This window comes from Accipiter gentilis, chromosome 4 (genome assembly GCF_929443795.1).
Source record: "Accipiter gentilis chromosome 4, bAccGen1.1, whole genome shotgun sequence".
Classification (NCBI taxonomy): domain Eukaryota; kingdom Metazoa; phylum Chordata; class Aves; order Accipitriformes; family Accipitridae; genus Astur; species Astur gentilis.
The window spans coordinates 38,207,586-38,228,569 of record NC_064883.1 but is presented as its reverse complement, the minus strand read 5'-3'; the positions used below and the strand labels follow the sequence as shown (position 1 = coordinate 38,228,569).

The following is a 20,984-nucleotide window of genomic DNA, read 5'->3' as shown; positions in this document are numbered from 1 at the left end:
AGACAACAAACATTATTTTAAAAGAAGCTTATTAGCAACATTAAGAAACTCAGTCAAGGATTCCTAAAGAAAAAAAAAGTAATGTAATACTGAAAAGACACAAGAAAGCTCGACCAAGTTCAAGCATAAAACAGTGAAACCAAAATAGGTATGAGAGGTATTTTTCAGTATCTTTGTATTCAAATTAATACATAATGGGTTTATTTTTGCAAATATTACAGCATTTACACTTTCATTTAAGTTTTAGACAGCAGAAAAACAAGTTTTCTACTTTATTTGCAGATTAAAAATCTTTAAAAGTTTATATTGTAAAATATCCCTTTATGGTATTACTGAGTCAGGTCAACTTGAAAGTTCACTTTAAAAACAATTATTTTATCTTTTTATTCCTGTCTGTAGAAACAATCAGTGATTTAATGTAATTTTAAAGATAGCCACTTCAGTTGCTTTTTACATCTTCCCCTACAGTACACAGAGGTATTCTCATTTGCAGATTTGACTTTAAAGTAATTACTTATAATTACAGAGAAGTGCATGCAGTGGATTAATCATTCCATTTATACGCTGCTCGAAGGATTACTCTCAGGACAGCCTCACTGCTTTTGCTTGGAAAATGTCAGTTCCACAAGAAAACAAATCTCTCAAGTCAGGAGCAGCTGAGAAGGGCTCTGACAACTATTTAAACCCAAAAGATTAAAGAAATGGCACACCTGGACTTGAGGCAGCATCTGTACCTGTCCTCCTCTTGGGAAATACAGGGTCTCCAAGTGAGAATAACCAGTAAAATGGCCAGAGGAAGCCTACACTCCTACTAGGGGCTAGAAGCACCTTTGCACAGTTCTGGATCTGAAAGAAACACATCAGTGCTTATTAAAAACAAGGGCAGTGCTTCTGTCTCAGGAAGCCATGCTCTGAAGCCTGGGAATTCCCTGAAGGAGCTGCTACTGTACACTAAACCCGGTCTTACAGTCTCCCCAAGCCATCTGCTTTTTGCCATGGACAAAGGTGGGACACTAGCTGACAAAGATCTTTGGTTTGATCCATATGGATACCGCTCATCTGTTCTCTTCACACAGAACTATTTTTTTAAATGGTGACTCTACAGAGTTGCCAAAAACACAGGTCACCCAGAATGGCAGTGACGTAGCTTCCCTTAAAATTTAAGGTCACTAGTGTGTAACTTAAAATGGGCCACCCTGACTTTGCTAAATGGAGGGGAAAATGTAAACCCCCACCCCACCCAGCCATGCTTAGGAAGAGGTGCAGTCACGACTACCAATATAATCACCTTAAAGGTGTTTTTCACACCAGAGCCACCCATGACTGAACTGATCCCCACTGGATCATAGATCAACAGCCAACTGGCACTAATGCAGCACATATAGTGACTCAGTGTTCACCACTAATCAGGGAGGCTACTGGCAGAAACGGCCGAAGACTGTGCACCCTTGCCACCATCGCTGGCAAGTTTGAGAAGCTGCAGAGCTCTGCTAAAAGGCCACTGCTGAAGGAAGTCCTTCCACATATGATAATTGCAGGGCCTCCCTCTCATCTTACTACCTGCCAGGTTAAAAACAGCCCTGAAATTAAAAATACATATTAAAAATTCAAAAATGCAAAGAAGAGTATTCGGGTCAAAACACGGGGGGGGGGGGGGGGGGGGGGGGGCTCCCCTTAATGCGCACTACCAAACCTCTGCGTTACAACACAGACGCAGGAGCTAAAGGGGAAAACACTAACCAGTGAGGACAAGATACAGGAAAACACGCAGCTTCGGCGTCGGGGTAAAATCAGCAACGAGCTACTCGCAAGAGGGTCCCTACGAGCGGCCATTGAGGCGGGGCCAGGAGAGGCGACAGCCCCCTGAGGCGAGGAAGAGGAAAGGAGAGGAGATGGCCGCCTTCCACACAGCGCCTTCCCGCGCGCCCACCGCGCCTGCGCAGCAGCATCGGCCGCCGCCGCCGCCGCCACGGCGGGGAGCGGCGTTGCCTGGCAACGCGGCCCTCGCCGCGGGAGGCGCGGCGGTGGCAGCGCCCGCGGCCGAGACGGTGGTCAGAGGTCTGTGAGGTAAAAAAACGTGCGAGAGGTAAAAAAGAGCAACAAGGCCACGGGTAGGGGGCCGGAGGAAGGCCAGGAGCAGGGTCGGCCGTGCCGTGAGGTGGCCCGGCCGCGTGGCCCGGCTGGCTGGGCGCGACGCCCTCATCCCACCCGGGGATGGCGGTGCTCCGTGTGAGGGGCGGTGGCGGCGACAGCGGTGCCGCTCCGGGCACCCAGAGGTGGAAGGCAGTCTCCAGCCGTAGCTCGGGGAGCCCACGGTTGGCTGCGGTAGCGGGAGGAACACGCTGAAAGAGAAGGGTGTTGTGTTGTGAGCGGTGGCTCCCGTTTGCCACAGCCAGCGTTAAAGGGTGTCACCTCACCCTCTGCCAGCCGCCTCGCCACCACATGCCGCAGGTGTTGCTGCTGTAGCAGTGAGGATGTCGAGGTGGCAGCGGAGCAGCTTCAGCCCCCCGAGGAGCTGCTAACGTCATCCTTGCTCTATGTATCACAGGCTTCCTCGTCGACAGTAAACTAATCTGGCAGAACAGTTCAGTGGGGTCTATTGCTACGGCTGTATTTTCTCCTCGGTTCAGCTTGAAATCTGTGATTACTGCCATTCATTTTGAAGGTATTCTTTGTACATTATGGGCAGTCCAACAGGCATGAGATGAGGCTGACAGGAGAGGGGCACAGTTGATGGTTTATGGATGGAGAGTTAACTTCCATGCCTGGAATACATGTTCAGCTGTCTCCTGTGGTAGGCCTGGGAGAAAACAAGTGAAACTAGGTTTCTCTTCCACTATTGATGAGGCTGGTTCTGCTTAGAAATATTATTCAAGTTATTGTATGTGTCCGTTTGTAGAGCCACACGTCTGTTGTAAAATCAGCTAAAGATTATCAATGGAGCATCGTGATTTTCGCAAGGTACGATTTCACATCTTTTAAAATAAGGCAGAAGGGTGGGGAGAAATGGAGGAATAGGTAGATAAACCCATTCTCTGTATAAAAATAATATGTTCTTGTTTATATTCAGTGTTCTGGAAGGCAAGGTTAGCCTTTGGGATTGGTTTTAATGATATTGAAGTAAAAATGTGTTTGGGCATGCCAAACTTTTATACTCCATAATGAGTTTATTGCATATAATAATTATGGGCTCAGTAATTAAAACTTTAAAATTACTGCTATTTTATTTAATATAAATGATAAATCAAAGATTTCATTTGGCTTTTTATAAGTTAAAACCCGGATGTGTCAGAAACATCAATCTTAAATTTCATATTATGGTAATTGTATGTTAGGTTTCACGTATGGGAGTTGTATGTCTATAAAAGCCTTTGACAAGTCAAAAACATTGGCTAAGAGCAGAATTTCTTTTAATTTAGTATAATATATAAATGTTTTTAAATAATTTATAACAGTAATTATTCAAGGGTGGGTTTTTTTTCTTTTTAGGGCCGCTCCTCCAAACGAGACACCATAGCAGTTTCTGCAGTTGCTTTACAGGATCATATAATACACAGTCATCAGCTCCAGGATCTTTCATTAGCAGATCCTTTTAAGTCAAGGACAAGGAATACCAAGAACATTTACAAACCCGTGAACAAAGAAATGGTCAGAGCAGTAGTAGATACTGGACTAAGAAAAAAGAGCACTCACCACAAAAACAAGGAAGATGCAGAAAAGGAGTATGTTCTTGATCCCAGTCCTCCACAGCTAACATTAGGTAAACCATTATATTCTGATTTGTGAATTTTTGTTTTTATTTAAAATAAACTGAGGAAGCTAAGCTTCCTGTTGTAAGATAATTTTAATTCTAAACAGCATAAAATCTTGTTTTAACAATTGACAGAATTCAGCAGTTTGGGCCATCAGGTAAACAATGGAATTGCCATCAGTGGCTTGAATGTGTCTTTTCATATCTGAAATGTATTAAAAAATACTATTCTTTTGACAATGAAGGTAAAAAATGAAGAAGCTAGTGCATCTTGATGAAGAAGAATTTTTCATTAAGAGGTGGAAAGTCTTCTATACTTTAATATGTTTTGTATATTGACTGTCACCTTTCTTTACCTTATATTCTCAAGCAAACATCAGTGATTTTGATATTGTATTTATTTGGGGAAATGTTTTAGTATTAAGATTATTTTTGTTTAACTCTGTTTGAAATGGTTTGTCTTATTCCTTATTCACTAAAAAGACATTTACTAGTGCTGCATAAAATGTATTCTTTGATAATATATACCCACGTTTACTCAAAGTTAAAAAGGTTTATTTTTACAATGGTCCTGGGGCTAAACCCGGGAAGAATTAACACCTGTAGTTAAATACCTTTTTCAAATTTAGAAGCAAACATGCAACAAGATAAAAGTCACAGATGTGAGGGCTTGGAATGATGCCTGGTGAGAAAACTCACTTTTAAATAATATTATAATAATACAGTTGTACAGCAGTGACAGACAATATTGCTTAAAAAAAACAAAGCCAGGGAGCATCTTAATAGACCAGGAGTCCAAATGTGCTTCCCACCTATCAGTTTCAGTCTTGTATTTCCCTTTTCTAAAGGTTTCTACAGTATTCTTGCCATGAACATCTTCTCATCTCCATCCTTCCAGTTGTCTTGATTAGGTATTTCTTAAAGGATCTTCTGGCTCCACAATTTGCAGTTTTAAGCATAATAAACTTTCATCTTCATTAATAATTGTTTTATTTATTCTTTTTCATAAAAATGCCCTTAGGCCTCTCTGAAGATCATGTTGCCTTTGCTGTAGTAACTGTCACAGTAGTCCCAGCTCTAAAGAGAACCATGTAAATCAATGAGGCTCCGTACAAGCACAGGCATCTGCCTTTTGGAATCAGCTGAAGGTTAAGAGGGTAACTTAAGATAATACACAACAAGTGTGTGTAACAAGTGATAGGACAAAGGTAGCAAGACATGGTGATTATTACTATGTTTACATGGTTATAGTTCTAAAGATGGGAGGGTTTTTTCTTTGGTTCGTTTTGAAGAGGAATTTGAAAGAAGAGAGGATAGTGGGGGGAAGAAACAGCAGAGGGGTACGGGGGTTAACGCAAATATAAATAATGAATGATTATGGAAGCTAAAGGTTGTGGTGAAAAAATGCAGCCCAAGTGTGAGCATGTTCTCTGCAATTATAAGAAAGGCGAAGTATTTTCTCTTTAAATCACAGCATTGACTGAAATGTCCCATATGAATGCATGTGCAAGTGATTTGAAAGAATGTGCTGAAAGATTTTTAAAAATTGCAATTGTTTCTGGGTTTTGCTTATTAGTATTTTCACCTGTAGACTCGCATTATTTTAAAATGCTTCTGTCAAGCTTTCTCCTCCTAACAAGAATTGTGTGGTTTAAACCTTACAGCTGTGAAACAAGTTTGAAAATGTAATTTAACGCAACTTTTTCTTCTTGAGTTTGTGGGTAATCAAACAAAATCTCACAGGCCTCTGTCATTAAATTTTTCTCAGTAGGGACTTGACTCCTAAAATCAAATAATAATAGTTTAAATGTTAATGTATGTAATCACTTTGCGAACGTGCATTTTAGGATAAATAACTCACTTGGTTGTAAGTGGGTGTGTCACTAAATGGGTTGGGCTTGTAAACTTGATGCATCAGCATGAAAACTCTTGGATGTCTTGAGCTGTGATAAATGTAGCCTTTCATTGCTTGTATTTATTCAAAGTGCTGCTTTGAGAATCTCTTCATACAGCCTTTTGCTTCAACCACATATCCCTTCTTGTGTGTCCTGCTGCCAGTTTTCCTTCATCAACTATGTTGTATGAAAGCTTTCCTACTAAACACCTGTATAACCTGTCCCTCACAAATACCCCATCTGGTTTATATTATTTAGAAGTTAGGTTTTGCCGCCAATCTCTTCCTATTTGGCAGCTTTAATCATCCATTTGTGAAAGTTTTAAATAAGCATTTTTTCTTACCCCGGGGGTATATAAAAGGCTTTCCACAAAGCCATCTCATTGTCTTTCTTAAAACAGTCTCTGACCGCAATGCTTGGAAGAAAATCAAGGGTAGGCATTTTTTATGTTGTGATACTGTCTTTCATGCTGCAACTGGTTTGCTATCTTGTTCACTGCCTGTGTATCCTGATTTTCTCATCATAAAGACCATCACTTGTGTATATTGGACTATCAAAATGGGATCTTGTTTCCTTACTCATTCACTGATACTCTTACATATTACTGTCAGATGAAACTTTATATGTTTTTGCTGAAACTTTTATTGTGCATTTTATAATTTGATTCTTCTTTTGTAGCAGAAAGACTGATCTGTGCAATATATGCTCTTCAAGAGTTGAATGGTCAAGAGGGAAAGCACTCCTGGTTAGGAAAACCTCCTTGTCACTCAGCTACCAATTTCAGCAAATCATGCGTAAGCTTTAAGCAAAATACACGTTCTGAACTAGTTTTTAGACTCTAAAAAGTTTGCAGGATCCTTCATATTTCTCTTAAAGCTCGTACTATTTTTCACCATCAGGAGCACCAGATAAAAGCATTTTGCTGCACCAAAATTGATAGACAAGGCTATTTTATGTTAATACAGTGTATATTTTACATTCTGAAATTACGATGCTGTAAATACATACGTATGCACTTTGCTGCTTGACACGGAGTGTTTTGAATTCTAGCCCATAGCCTGCAGGCAGAGCTGTGAGCTCCTGCACGCATGGAGGTGCTGTATTTGTGTCTGGGTGTCGAGTTGTCCGGGAACTGAAACAGCGTGCCTCTAAGACAATTCATACATGACCACTGATGTAATCTACAGCATTCATTGATTCAAATTATCTTTTGATACTTAGGTTTACATGCATTGCTTACCTTTGACTTGATACCTTTACTAGGGTAACAAAAGTGACAGTGGGGTCTCTGCAAACCAAACCATGTGTAGAGAAAGCACTTTCCACGTTGTTCCAAAAGCAAAAAACTGACCCAGCTTGAAATCTCAAAGCCATCTAAGATATGGAATCAAACTGATTTATGTTTGAAGGATGTCATGACCTCACGAGGAAGTAGGTTAGGCAGATAGTTCAACTAAAGGGAAGAAAGTATTCCTTATAATTCTTTTAGTACCTCACAAAAGTTCTTTAAAAAGATCAAAGACAGTTTTGTGCAAATTTTAAATGATTAATGATATACATCTGTAGATGGATGAGCTCAGGAGCAGAATTTTTGTCTCAAAAATTAACAAATCCTATCCTAGAATAAGGAGATACTCAAGCAAGTGGATCACCAAAACCCTATTCTTTGGTTTGTTAGGATTCCTTTTCTCGTCACAACTAACTGCTATGATGGGTTTGGATACACAAGCTGTCTGATGGGGTTTTGAAAGCTTATACAGAACAAGTAGGGGCTGCTTATCATTGTCTGGTTTATGCAGAGATTTTGGTATGAATGAAAGAGTTGAGCTTTTCCTTCCCATTTAGAACTAAAACTATCATCTAGGTGTCATCAGCTTGCATTCTATTGCGTGTCCCTCTTCCATTACTGTTTTAGCAAATACCATTGAGGCCTCATCATGGACTCGTGTTACTGGCTTATTAAACATACCTTGGACATTCCTGCATTGACTTCAGTCAGTCCACACAAGCTGCTTCCTCTGGTCTTCAAAGATGACAAAGATCTATTCTTTGCCATACCTACTAGCATCTTTCTTTACTACTGAGATACTGACACTGGACTTTTATCTGCCATTTGTGGGGGCATATTATAAGTATTTTCACTGATTCCTTGTTTGAGAAGGCAGAGATTTCACATGGACATAGCAGCAAGGCACCTCACAGCTATCATTTGAGATCAAGAAGCTAAGGTATCACAGTGACACTATCACTGGTAACTTGTGACCATCTCTTTGTTTCTTTATGCTCTTTATTTCTCTTGCATCCGTCACAGTCTTACACTTTAGTATTTTGCACCAGCAACAGTTTTTCATTATATGACCTCATTAATTTTTATTTTTATTTCAAGAATACAAAAATGCAATGTAAAGAAACCTTCACAAATTAATTCTTAGCAGAGATTGTCTTTATGCTGATGATTTGAAATGACACTGTTGTACATTGTTATATTGTCTAGTCAATAATCCCCATGTTACTGGCTGTGAAAAAGTATCAAATTACTTGGCAAATAAAAGTTTACATTTAAAAAAATTTCCTGTATAAATCCTGTATGCAAAAGAGGTTCTGACAATTACTGAATAACTAATTAATAGTAAGAAGTATGCTGCCTGCCAGTGGTTTGTCTGATGATAGATTAATATGAAGTAGCTGCATAAAGAATTTTTAAGTAAGCTTATTATCGATGAATTTCATATGAAGAAAATCCATTGTCTGCATCTGCCAGTGGGTTTTATTCAGTGATTTGTTGTTGTTATTGTCTACAGCTCAGAAATTAGGCCTAGTTGAGCCTCCTTCCTTGCCACTAACTCCTGAAGAATGGGTAAAAATAAAGCAGAGATCCATACAGCATGGAGACTCCGTACAGCCTTGTGCAATATGCAGGGAAGAATTTGCACTTCAACCTCAGGTACATGTGTAACTGTATAATTGTGTGGACTACACAACTGCATTTAAAAAAAATTTTCCGAAGTTACTGTTAAAAATGATTAGCTGGAGGAAGAAAGGGAAGAAAGATTCTACTGTAAGACACCATTTAGCATTTAATAGCTGGACCCAGCTGTCAGTGGCCAACTCTGAAAGTATTTTGGACGTGATGTGGTAGAGAAAGGTTTGTAGTGTTTGTTAGTTCTGAAGTTATGACAGTAGAAGAGAAGGTAATCGGCCTTTGTATCTGTTCCTGCAAAGCAGGTATTGGCTATTTTCTGTTTCATTTAAACTCCTGTTAGATATGATCCTAGCCTTCATTCATCAGAATGGCAAATATTCACAAATTATACAATTTAAGATATATTTTGTTTTCTCACAAGTTTTGTTAATTGCAGTTTACTTCAATTGTTACTTCTATTTGGAAAATGGAAGTAGGTGTACTCTTAATACCAGTTAGTCGCTTCCTTAGGTTATCTGAAGAAATGCTTGCATTTTACCTTGATGACTTTATTCAATGCATGTGTGTAGCATAAGCATAAATACATCATGCTTTATTAGATTCTGTCATCTATCATCTTGAAAATATTAAGCAAAAGGGACAAGTGACTGATTGAAGAGGAGTGCTGCTTCAGAGAGGTGATGATGGTAATTGGAAGAATTATTCCAACTACTTGCAAGTTTCTTTCCACAGTGCATTTTAAGATGGTTTTTTTCCTGCCTGTTTTCCCTTTTAATTTTTCTTGAAGACTTTTTACAGCCAAGTCTGTGATGTGAATCAAGGTCTTTTGATAACCTTAGATACAGAGCTTTGCTTCCTTTTACATCAACATGAACTGGAGGTGTACAATTGTCCACAGGCAGGTGGGATGGATCTGGCAAAAGACCATTCTGCCAATTTCTGGCTACTCTGAAAGTCTAAAGCTTGACAAGAGGGAGCAAAAGACAGCACTCATTAAAAAGGTTACTTTAGATTTGGCACAAAAAGGGAAATGCCTCTGGAATTCTTTTTGTCCTCAGTGTTTCGTTAGCTTTCCTCCCTCAAGGGAAAAAAAGCCACTGTATCTGAAAGCTTTCCCTTCAGCTGGCTGCTAGCCATTAATCCTTTTGTGTTTGCCAGCTCAATAGTGCACACTACTTGTTCTGGTTTTCACTCCTTTCCCAGTTTTTCCTACCCTAAGAGCCAACTGCTTTTTTTGTCCAACTCTGTATCTTTTGTCAGGATGAAGATCACAGCATTTGGTGGGAATTTAGGTCAGATAAAGGTGAAGTTTTCTTGTAGCCTGTGAACATGCTTTCTCTTTTGTTTTTTTTTTTTTTGTATGTGTGAAATGCTGCATTTGATGTATATCACTTCTTGAAATTTAACGTCTCTGTGGGGAAAAGGGAAAAAAATTAATCAGCTTTCATTTTAAGTACTTGTTTTATAATCTTTTCCTCCGGTCAGTAGCAGTTGGCATTTCTTGCTTTCTGCCACTCCATGTGTTGTTAACACAAAGTTCACACATTGGCTTAAGATGTAATATATTAAGTAATTTGTATAGAAGACTAATTTTATTTTTGCTGGAAAGACTGCAGTAGTAACAGAAAGAAACCGATGACCTTTCAGGCAGTCAGAATTTTTCTTGTCAACATTTTTTACTTTTCAGCTTTTAGAATGGTTTAAAGTCAGGTTTGGTTGATGGGGCTTTTTTCCTTTGAAAAACAGGTGCTGCTTTCATGTTCCCATGTATTCCATAAAGTGAGTACATTTTTATATAACTATTCAGGCACATAATACATGAGTATTTTAATTCAACTACTTAAGTGAATATCTTAATGAATTAAATGTAATCATCTTGAGAAGTAATTTTGATTCCAGATTTTTATGATAGGAAATATAATTTAAAACTATTTTATGATGAAGCACTTTATTTAATTTTATTACCTTTTTTAAAACCGTATGGGAAGATATAGTTTGTAACTGAGCTATACATTTGTATACTAAGCAGGAATAGTTTAATTCATGAAATTTCATGTGAATATATGGAGATCTACAAAATTGTCTTAACATTTTAATTATAAAAATGTGCTTCCTGTAGAGTATTCATGGATTGATGAATAAACTGTTTTTACATTTTGTAATCTATCCTGTTTCATCTGTTCCAATGATACGAAATATATTGTAAGTAATTGCAATTATTTTTTCAGGCATGCCTGAAAGCCTTTGAAAAATTTACAGGTAAAAAGTCTTGTCCTATGTGTAGAAAAGAGCAGTATCAGACCAGAGTAATACATGATGGGGCACGCTTGTTTAAGATAAAGTGCGCTATTAGGTAAGCCTTACTTATGCTACAGGTGTTGTCACTGGACAATATTTATCTCTAAATAATGCTCCAAATGTGTTAAAACTTTAATATAAGAAGAAACTAGACAGAATGAGTGAATGCACTACAAAAGTTAAAGTTTTTAAAAAATGCATAAAATTATTTTTTCATGTAAATAGTAAAATTATATAAATTCAAGTTTCCTCTTCTTGAGCAAAATTGTGTCTTGCAGAATTCAGGCTTCCTGGAGGGGATATATTGTTAGAAAATGGTATAAAAATTTGAGAAAAACAGTGCCTCCTAAGGATAGCAAATTAAGAAAGCAATTCTTTGAGAAAAAGGTATGTTGCATTTGCGTCTTTGGTCTGATTCAGCTTCCTTAAATCAAAACTCCTGAATATCAGATCTCTACCTTTTCATTTATTCTTTCTTATTCATATCAAACAGGCAGCACTGGAGGCGCTTGGTTGTTCTGTTAGTCTGTTCATTCCATCCTCTTTACAATGTAGAAGTAAGGAAAATTATTTAAATACTTAATTTTAAGGCCTGCCTTTTGCTTAGGCCAACAATAGCGGGCTTTTTGTGAGGCTCTGTACTTCACTTCTCTTTTTGATAAATCACAGTAATCTGTTTTCCTGTAGAATTATATGAAGGGGGTATAGTAAGGGGAGAAACAAATAAATCCATAAACAATCATAACTTCTTTTCACTGTCTTTGTTCTCTCACTGGGCACTGAAGTGGGTAGTTCCATTTCGTAGCTTTGCCCTTCTCTACCTTCTGCTCAGATGCAAGTCAGACTGTAATAAATTAGGGTCCTAACCCCATACAAATGAGGCCAAATCAGGTGCAAGCATTTTGCAATGACCCTGCTTGCCTTTAAGCACACAGCTGCTGCCGAGGCCCTGTGCAATCCTCAAGTCCTCTTTTGCCAACTTCCAGTCTCCCCCCAGTTTAGTAACAGCCAGCCCAGCTCAGCTTTTCAGGAGCAAAAACTGCTCTGGCACATCCTCAGCAATTACCAAACCGTCCCTCAGGGAGCGAGAGAAGCCATCTTCGGCTCCAGATTACCAAACAGCCTGGTTAATAGAGATTAACAAAGCCATACAAGACAGCCGTTTAAATGTAGCCAGTGCGTGCTGCTAGGAAAATACTCTTACCCAAGTTGCAAGCTAAATCAGTGGCAAGTTTAAACCAATACTTAAATTGGCGGTTTGGGTGGTTTTTTTAAATCACTGCTTTAGTTAAACAGAAGAGTGCTTGCAGAAAAAGGCTTGTTACTGTCACTATTTCTCACGCTTAGTTGGTTGTATCCAGTTCAAGGACAGCTTTGGAGGCAAAGACCCTCCCTTGCTATATTACGCATTTATGTATGATAGTGAGATTGGTACCTTGGAGGTGATCTGGCAGACTCTTGCAACAAAACTGGTACCGCTGTTTTGCTTGTGTGGTAACAGTGGCAGGGGAGAGAGGAAATACTGTTCTCAGCCTTAACACCCAGACAGCTTGCTGGTTGCTATGCTACCTTTGTAATCAATGCAAAGTCCTTCCCTGAAACAGAGAAAATGAATATGGAGATAACTGAAGAAAGCTAATGTTACACTTGAAAGTGCTTAAACACTTAAGTTTGGAAGAAGTGAACCCTTCAGTGGATTGTGACTGTCCTCAAGTAGAACGATGAGAACAGACAACAGAAACACAGATTTTTCTGCATGGAAGACTGGGGAAAAAGTTGTATGCTTCTTTCCCGATACGGCTGTCAATTTTCTGTGGGATCAAGACACCATGCTTAGCTATAAACAGGGTCTCAGTGAAGGAAAGTTGAAGAAAGCTTCTGAATATGCTGAAAGTTGCAGCTGAGTGTCATTTGTTAAAATTTCTCTCACCAAACTTCAGATGGCAGTCTACCAAGCTACCTATAATGGGTTAGCTTTTAGGGTCCCTATCTTAAATACCTGGTTTAGGGAGAAACAGCCTGATAAGACTGCCCACATTTCATCACATGATTATAAGCTATGGGGAGGTCTTCATTTAACATAGTTTCTATATATAGCCCACAGCATTAGGAAATCATTCTCATGTGTAACACTGCAGGATTTTGCAGGCAACAAAATGGGCACTGCTTTTTCACCTTCTATTAAGAATAAATTTTTAAAGTCTCCTCATATGGATTAGCCAGGTTTAAATGAATTTGGTACCAATTGTGATTAAAGGATATATACTTATTTTTCTTAGCGGCTTTCAAGTGGGAATTGTAGATGAGTTTTCCTGCTGTTCATTCTTATACTTTTAAGTGTTGGTTAATGAAAACACTAATATTTTACACAAGGAGCTATCCATTTCCAGATGCTAAAAAGCCTTTCTGAACTAAATTTTGCCTCTCAAACTTGTGCTGTGCTTTTAAAATGTCACTCCCTAAATATTAGCATAATCAAGTGGCATCACAACTGGGGAAAAAAAAATAATCTAATTTTTAATAACCCTACTTCCTCTGGAAGGATCACAAAGGTTAAACATCAAGTTTCATACACTTAAATAAATATCACAGAATAAAAACCAAGGTCTGAAATATTAGTACAAGGAAGGACACATATTGCTTGTTTCAGGGTGCTACAGTAGCCCTAATTACATCTATTATTAAAAATTTTTCTAATCTAGATCAAAGGAGATAAGAAAGGTCACCGAAACCAAAGTAGGCTACTTTTTAGCACTACTATACACAGAAAGCAGGGTGTTGCTTCAGCATGTTAGGTAGTGAATTTCTTTGATCCTACCTATAAATGTCACTTCTGTATGTCATTTAATTGTGGTATAGTCTTTTATTGGTGCAATTAAATCTTTTCAAATGCATTACATTATCTCCATCTTTGCTAAAAATCTTGCCATTGTTTAAGAAGCAAGGTAAGTCATTGTGAAATGATGTAGTTGAGTTTAGTTTCTCCCTACCCCTTCCACATGATTTCTCCCAACGATTTTAATTTAAATCTCACCAAACAGTATAATGGTCCTGGAATTTGTTTAGTCGTTTGACTTCCTTTATCACACGGAGATGGTAAACATTCTGTTGCTAACTTGAAGTGGCTCCAAGCAGCAAAACTAGGAGGATATTAAACCAGTAAAAGCTTATCAACTGATTCATTGATATGCTGTAAATTCCAGCCTTTTCATTTTACTTTTGAGGGTTGCCATAAGTCAACACATTAGTAAGCAATTTGCTGACATTGGATCACTTAAAAAGGCTTCCCTGTGGACAAAGTTCACCTCGGTGCTTTGTTTCATCGTTTTATTTTATCATAGTCTTGTGCTGCTGTACAGATGACTGATGTAGTTTTGCATACCGATAGAGTATTTCAGATATTCAGTTTATGCCATTCTATTCAAGTTTTAAGAAGTCACAGACATAAAATATAGAGGTATGGTGTTTTCAGACATAAATTAATCAGTTTCAGTTGTTCTAGGGAAAAAAGGTTATTCAGTATTATGCACTAAAACACAGCAGGATTTAATATTTAAATCCTAGAACACGTTAACACTAACAAATTATACAAAATGCCTGTTTCCTTTCTGTTCACGTTGATAGTTTGTGCTGATTTGCCAGTTATCAAAAATTGGGGGTTACATTTCAGCTTTTTTTTTTTTCTTCTCAAGCTTAGACTTTATTTGCTGATTGATGGATATGGGTTGGGTCAGGTCATACTGCAGAAAATACAGGAGTAGCTCAAAGCAGATAGTATCTTAGCAGCAGGGGAACTTAATAGATCACTGTCTCAGCCAGGAGAAGAGTTTTCCTTTCTTTATTTTTACAGTTTCTGCTCAAAGAGGCTCATGAGAGGACTTTCAAGATCACTTACTGAAATGGGGAAGAGAAACACAAGTGCAAGCTTGGAGAAGAAATGGAGGGCTTCTCCCTGCAGGGGGAAAAAGGAACAAGCTGCACGGGCACACTGCTTGCTTAATGCAGCCCCCACCCCTCTCCACCCCCTCCTTGCAGCTCTCCTCCTTGGTTAGTTTGCCTCAGCAGCTTGTCTAGTCAGAGTACGGCTCACAAAGGCGGGCCAAGTCCTGCAACTGACCCCATATTGTCTGTGTTGCTCTCACATTCACAGAAATAGATGCTGGGTAAGGGCAGAGTTAAAATGTCGTTGCTTTTTCTCAAATTTTGGGTCCTGAGAAGCTATTAGAAAGTGTCACTCGTGGCTGCTCTAGCTGTCTATTACATCCCCCTAGCTTTCTTATGAAAACAGTTCAGGTCTGTTCAAGTTTGATACCAATATAAATGAAGACCAAGCATAAATCAGGACCAAAAGTGTTTTCAGATGGATCAGCCTCTACTTGATGTTGAACAGAAGCCATGAATTATATAAGGTTCAGGTGTAATCTTACCCTGTTCATCCTGAAGTCAGATTTTGAAATGAAATTAATAAAAGCAGTTAAAATTAAAGTGTGGAGTAGATTCAGGTCTAGAACCTAGGTCACAACAGTTCAGATAAAGGTCGCTAGGACTGTTACTGCTTAATTAAATACATAATCACAGTAAAATATTAAAGACATCACCTGATTAAAGTGTTATGCATTAGTATTTCATGTCTCATTCACAAAGCTCACACTGTCATCGTTTGGGATTGTTTGGAGACCACAAAGTGTAAATATTGAAGGAGGTCTGTGGTGGGATTCTGGGGGTTTTGTTTTTTGTTTCACACATACCACTGAAGGTCAGTGTGCACGTTCGCATGGGATAGAATCAGATTTTTTTCTTTCTTGTCGGTGAACAGTCATGAGGGAAGCACAAGATTACCCATCTGCTCGTTGCTAGACCTAGAATTCTCTCACAGAGTACAGAAGGGGATGCTGCTTCTCCTGTCACATTGTGATGTAAATACATACACTATACAAGGTGTCCGAGAGGATTATTTTTTCTTCCTTTTTTTTTTTTTAAGTTCTGTTGATCCATCAGTATTAACTAACAAGCTAACTAAATCCAATTTGTACAGACAAATGTTGTTGGTACTCACAAATGGATACATCCTTTGAAAATACTGTTGTGTTAGGGATCATTTGGAAATACACTAAGTCAGAATAGGTCTCAGTTAGTAGTGAATCAGACCATAAAATAAAAAGAATATACAGAATCAAATCTAATGTTAAGAAGCTAACAACTTGCCTTATGTGATGGATTTCACCATTTCCCTTACCTGGATGCTTCTAATGTTTGTCTCAAGTCTTTATTGAGAAACATTATGGGTTTTACTGGAGGACACTTTCATACTTGTACATTATATGGACATAATTTTAAAAACATTAACTGATGAGGTTTTTTTCATTGTTTTAGGAGGAAATTTAGGAAATTCAAAGTTTAAGTGAAATCTTAGAATGTTAAGTGAGCTTTTCAGATAGTTTTTCTGGGGTTTTTGTGGGATTTGGGCTCTTGATTCATTTGGGTCTAGAAAAGCTCCTGTTGAGTATTTTGATACACACTATGAAGGGTCACTTTAGCAGTTGTAAGGGAGTACATGTCCTGGTAGAGAAAAGCTACCAAAAAGTGAAGTGAAACAATAGGAAAGTTTCAGGTACCATCAGACTGTCTGACCTTGACAACAACCCTTCTCCCATTTCCCATCCCATCCTCCCTGAAAAGATGGCTCCCTGTTTTCCTGTCAAGTTTTCACTCGCAGGAAATGCATGGCGAGAAAGGCTCACATTGCATGGTCATGGTACAGGTGTTGAAATGTTCCTTAACACTGCTGAAAGCATTTACGAGCAGAGTCACAAAAGACAAGTCTAAGACTTGTGTGACTCCCTACAGAACTTTCAGATATTGTGGGAGCAATGAGAGAAAGTGGCCACAGTGAATTGGGACTGACTAAAGGAGATGATGAAGTTTAAGAAAAGCATTCGTTGCTTTTCGGTATTTATTTTGCTAAGCACTGATGGGAGCATCTTCAGATATGATGACTAGATTGCTTAGGCCTATGTGCAATATGCAGAAACATATTTAAGGCAGTAGGTCATAAAAGTCTGTATCAAGGACACTACCTAAGATGCATCTTCTCGCATTGGTTATCATGCCTTTTACTAACCCCGCAGCAGATGCACTGGTTTCCCATCAAATAACCAATGCTCAGCTAAGTTCTATACTTCTTTCCCTCACACAGCTGTACCCTCTGTGCTGCACCCATATGGGTTAAGAATAGTACATCTGTCTTCGGAAAGTTCAGTGATGAAAATCCTGTGTTTTCTCTGAAGAATAATGGTCCATCAGTGGAGTCTGGGGACCTGATGCTTTTAATCTCTAAATCGGCACTGGACACCAGCTGCAAACTGGAACAAAATTCCATAGATCATGCAGCTAATCAGGCCCGCTTGTCCAATCACTCACAATTCATCCACGTATGAACTACCTATGAGTAACTCCAAGTCTAACAGCAGCCCATTTTCTTTTCAGGTTCAACAGATCAGCAATCGACTGTTGAGTTCTTATAACATCAACCTAGATGATTTTTTTTCTGAGATAGATTCCTCTATAGCAGCAAGTCGAGATGTGTTTCAGCAGTTGGAAGGAAAAGAAATATTAATAAGTGAAACTGACTGGGAGAAGATCCAGATGCAGGTTGATTGGTGCTTTTTTCCTTTTTTTTTTTTTCTTTTTTTTTTTTGTTTTTAAAGTAGTTTTCCATTTTTAAGCTCTTTTATGCTCTTTTGCATGGCAGTCTTTTCAGCACAATTGAGTGTTTTCTGTTTTCTTAAATTTTGGTCCATCTGTTCCAAATCAAAAATATTAACAAGTTTTTACTGTTAAGACATTTACCTCAGCAGCATCTCTCTTCTTCTCAGTTAAAAAGCCCAAAGAGTCTGTAGACAAAATTGAGAACCAAAATGTTAATAGTTTCTCAAAATACATTACAGTCATAAAATTTGAACATTTGAATTAGTGTATTGCTGATATATTTCCATTGTTTCACTACAGGTTGGTTTGTTTTTACTCAGGCATTTCGGCAAGAGATATTTGACTGTCCTATCTGTATCATGCCACTCAGTCCGACCGTTCATCCTGCCTGTCTGTTCTCTGATAACAGCAATCAGTTTTCACAACAGACTGTTCTGCTTTCTTGTTCACATGTGTTTCATCGTACCTGTCTTCAAGCATTTGAAGAGTTTTCCTTGGGAGAGCGATATATTTGTCCTTTATGTCGCTCATGTTATCAAAAGAAAATCCTCAGATGTTGATACAGCTCATAATGAACTACCTCGTAGATCACAGCTGACAACACATGTACTTCTAACTGTGGAGCCTTTTCAGAGCCAGATCTTCCAAGAACAAATGATTTTGTATGGACAGTGGTATTTGCCTTGTATTTAGAGAAATAAAAGTTAGAAGGGTACTGCTGCTTCCCTTTTCTACTTAGTTTCACCTTTGGTCTTCCAGCATTTTTGTTCTTCCTCTGTCACTCCCACCTTCCTCCATTTTCATTTCCCTTCCCCAAAGACAAGCCACAGTTGCTTCAGGCATTGTGTTCATTCAGCAATACCCTGCTATTACCCTCACCTGGTGGTTTTTGTTTTTTTTTTTTTTTTACACCTGATTTGTTGCAGCACAGGTTCCTACTCACATGGACTACCACTACTGCAACTGGTAGTTGTAGCAAGAAACAGGTTTTTTTTTTCCTTTTTCTTCAGCCACATTTACTAACTAGAACCCTGGCTGCAGCTTCTGCTTGAATGACTCTGACCAACTCCGAAGAGCTGCAGGCAGAAAAAAGTGGCCCTCAAAGATGCAGGATCATTTCAGAACTTTAGAGAGCCTGGAACCACAGTAAGTCCTGACCCCTTTCAAGAGAAATAAAAACATGATTATGACGTTTCAGCTTGTCCTGGTTTCAGCTGGAATAAAGTTAATTTTCTTCTTAGTAGCTGGTATAGTGCTGTGTTTTGGATTTAGGATGAGAAGAATGTTGATAACACACTGATGTCACAGTTGTTGCTAAGCAGTGTTTATACCAAGTAAAGGACTTTCCAGCTTTTCATACTGCCCAGCCAGCAGAGGCTGGGCATGCACAAGAAACTGGGAGAGGACACGCCAGGACAGCTGACCTGAATGAGCTAAAGGGGTATTCCATACCATGGGACGTCATGCCCAGTATATAAACTGGGAGGAGTTGGCTGGGGGGCACCGCAGCTCAGGGATTGGCTGGGCATCGGTCAGCAAGTGGTGAGTGATTGTATTGTGCATCACTTGTTTTGTTTTGTATATTCTCTCATTATTATTTTCCCTTCATTTTCTGTCCTATTAAACTGTCTATCTCAACCCATGAGTTTTACTTTTTTTTTTTTCTGCCCAGATTCTCTCCCCCGTCCCACTGCAGGGGGGGGGCAGGGGGGGAGGGAGTGAGCGAGTGGCTGCGCGGTGCTTAATTGCCAGCCAGGGTTAAACCACAACACAGCTACGCATTGCTGAAACTAGAGTCAAGTCATCACAGATAATTTATAAGAGAAGTATGAGCACATAAAGACAAAAGTCAGAAGCTAAAACAAAATGAAATAGCAACATATCAAGGTAACAAGGAAATTCATTTTCATAAAAAGGCAATAACTGATCAGCTACAGAAATGATAGACAGCTTCTGGATAAAACTGACATGATCAAATTGTGATCAAATGCATTAAGTGAGGTGGTCACCACCATACCAGGTGTAGGGGTTTACAGTCTGAAGCTGGGAGTGGGGAAGGCTGTATTAGAGCATCATTCGATAACAAGTGTTTTACAGGTTGGTTGCTGATTGACTCTGCTTCTGGGCAGCCAGAAAGCTGTCTACAGGGCTGTCGGAGACCGTTGTCTCCAAGAACTCGTGGAGAATGTGTGACACTCCGAAGGACTAGGAATTGATAAACCTATCTTGAAACTGGGGAGGAGGGAAGAAATCCTGGGGAAATGCAGATATTACTTTCACTTCATTTCCCAGAAAAAACACTGGTACAAACTACTTAAAAAGAACTAGTATTTGACATGGGATTTGCCAAGAAGAGAATCATATCAAGCCAGTTCAGTTTATTTCTGTAACAGGATACAGTCCTGCAGATGAAGCAGAAAACATAGTGTCATAAAACATTAGAGTGCAAAATATACACTTATGCAGGAATAACCCCATGTATGAGGTGACTCGCATCTGTTATATATATATGTAGCAATGTAGAGACTTTCTGTAGAAAGACATCCAGAAATACAATTGAGGACACAAGTTCACAATGAATGAATGATGTTGCAAAAAAAGACCACCAAAAAAAAACCCCAAACCCAAACAAAAAAGTACTGAAGACATGATGTAGTGTAAGGGCTCAAGCTTGGAGGTTTCTCTGTCCAGTTCTGAGCTCTGCATTTCTAGAAACACACGAGGGTCCCCACTGGCAGCAAAAAAGATGAGGAGAGGCCCAGGTAGAACAGTTGAGGGAATCGGGGGTCACTTCTGTCGTGGTTTAACCCCAGGCGGCAGCTCAGCCTCACACAGCCGCTCGCTCGCTCCCCCGCAGTGCGGGAGAGAATCGGCAAGGTAAAAGCGAGAAAACTCGTGGGCTGAGATAAAGGCAGTTTAACAGGTAAAGCAAAAGCTGCGCACGCAAGCAAGGCAAAACAAGGACTTCACTCACCACTTCCCACGGGCAGGCAGGTGTTCAGCCATCTCCAGGACAGCAGGGCTCCAGCACGCCTGACGGGGACTTGGGAAGACAAACGCCGTCACTCCCAACGTCCCTCCTTCGTCCTTCTTCCCCCAGCTTTATATGCCGAGCATGACACCATATGGTCTGGGGTATCCCTTGGGTCAGTTGGGGTCAGCTGTCCCGGCCGTGTCCCCTCCCAACTCCTTGTGCCCCCCCAGCCTCCTCGCTGGTGGGGTGGGGTGAGAAGCAGAAAAGGCCTTGGCTCTGGGGTAAGCACTGCTCAGCAGTGATGAAAACATCCCTGTGGTATCAAGACTGCTGTCAGCACAGATTCAAAACACAGTCCCATACTAGCTGCTTTGGAGAAAGTTAATTCTACCCCAGCCAAAACCAGCACAACTTCTTATACAGAAGATAAAGGGA

The 20,984-nt window shown here is 39.4% G+C and overlaps 1 protein-coding gene across 1 annotated transcript; it reads left to right on the top strand.

Moving 5' to 3' along the window:
* Nucleotides 1-1,974: 1,974 nt before the first annotated feature.
* RNF32 (ring finger protein 32) lies at nt 1,975-18,135 on the top strand. The gene is made up of 9 exons (XM_049798546.1): nt 1,975-2,067; nt 2,900-2,961; nt 3,490-3,760; nt 8,448-8,590; nt 10,316-10,348; nt 10,798-10,922; nt 11,146-11,254; nt 17,354-17,518; nt 17,896-18,135. Exons 2-9 carry the CDS (start codon nt 2,938-2,940, stop codon nt 18,133-18,135), a joined length of 1,110 nt encoding a protein of 369 aa, XP_049654503.1. The 5' UTR covers nt 1,975-2,067; nt 2,900-2,937.
* The last annotated feature ends 2,849 nt before the right edge of the window (nt 18,136-20,984 follow it).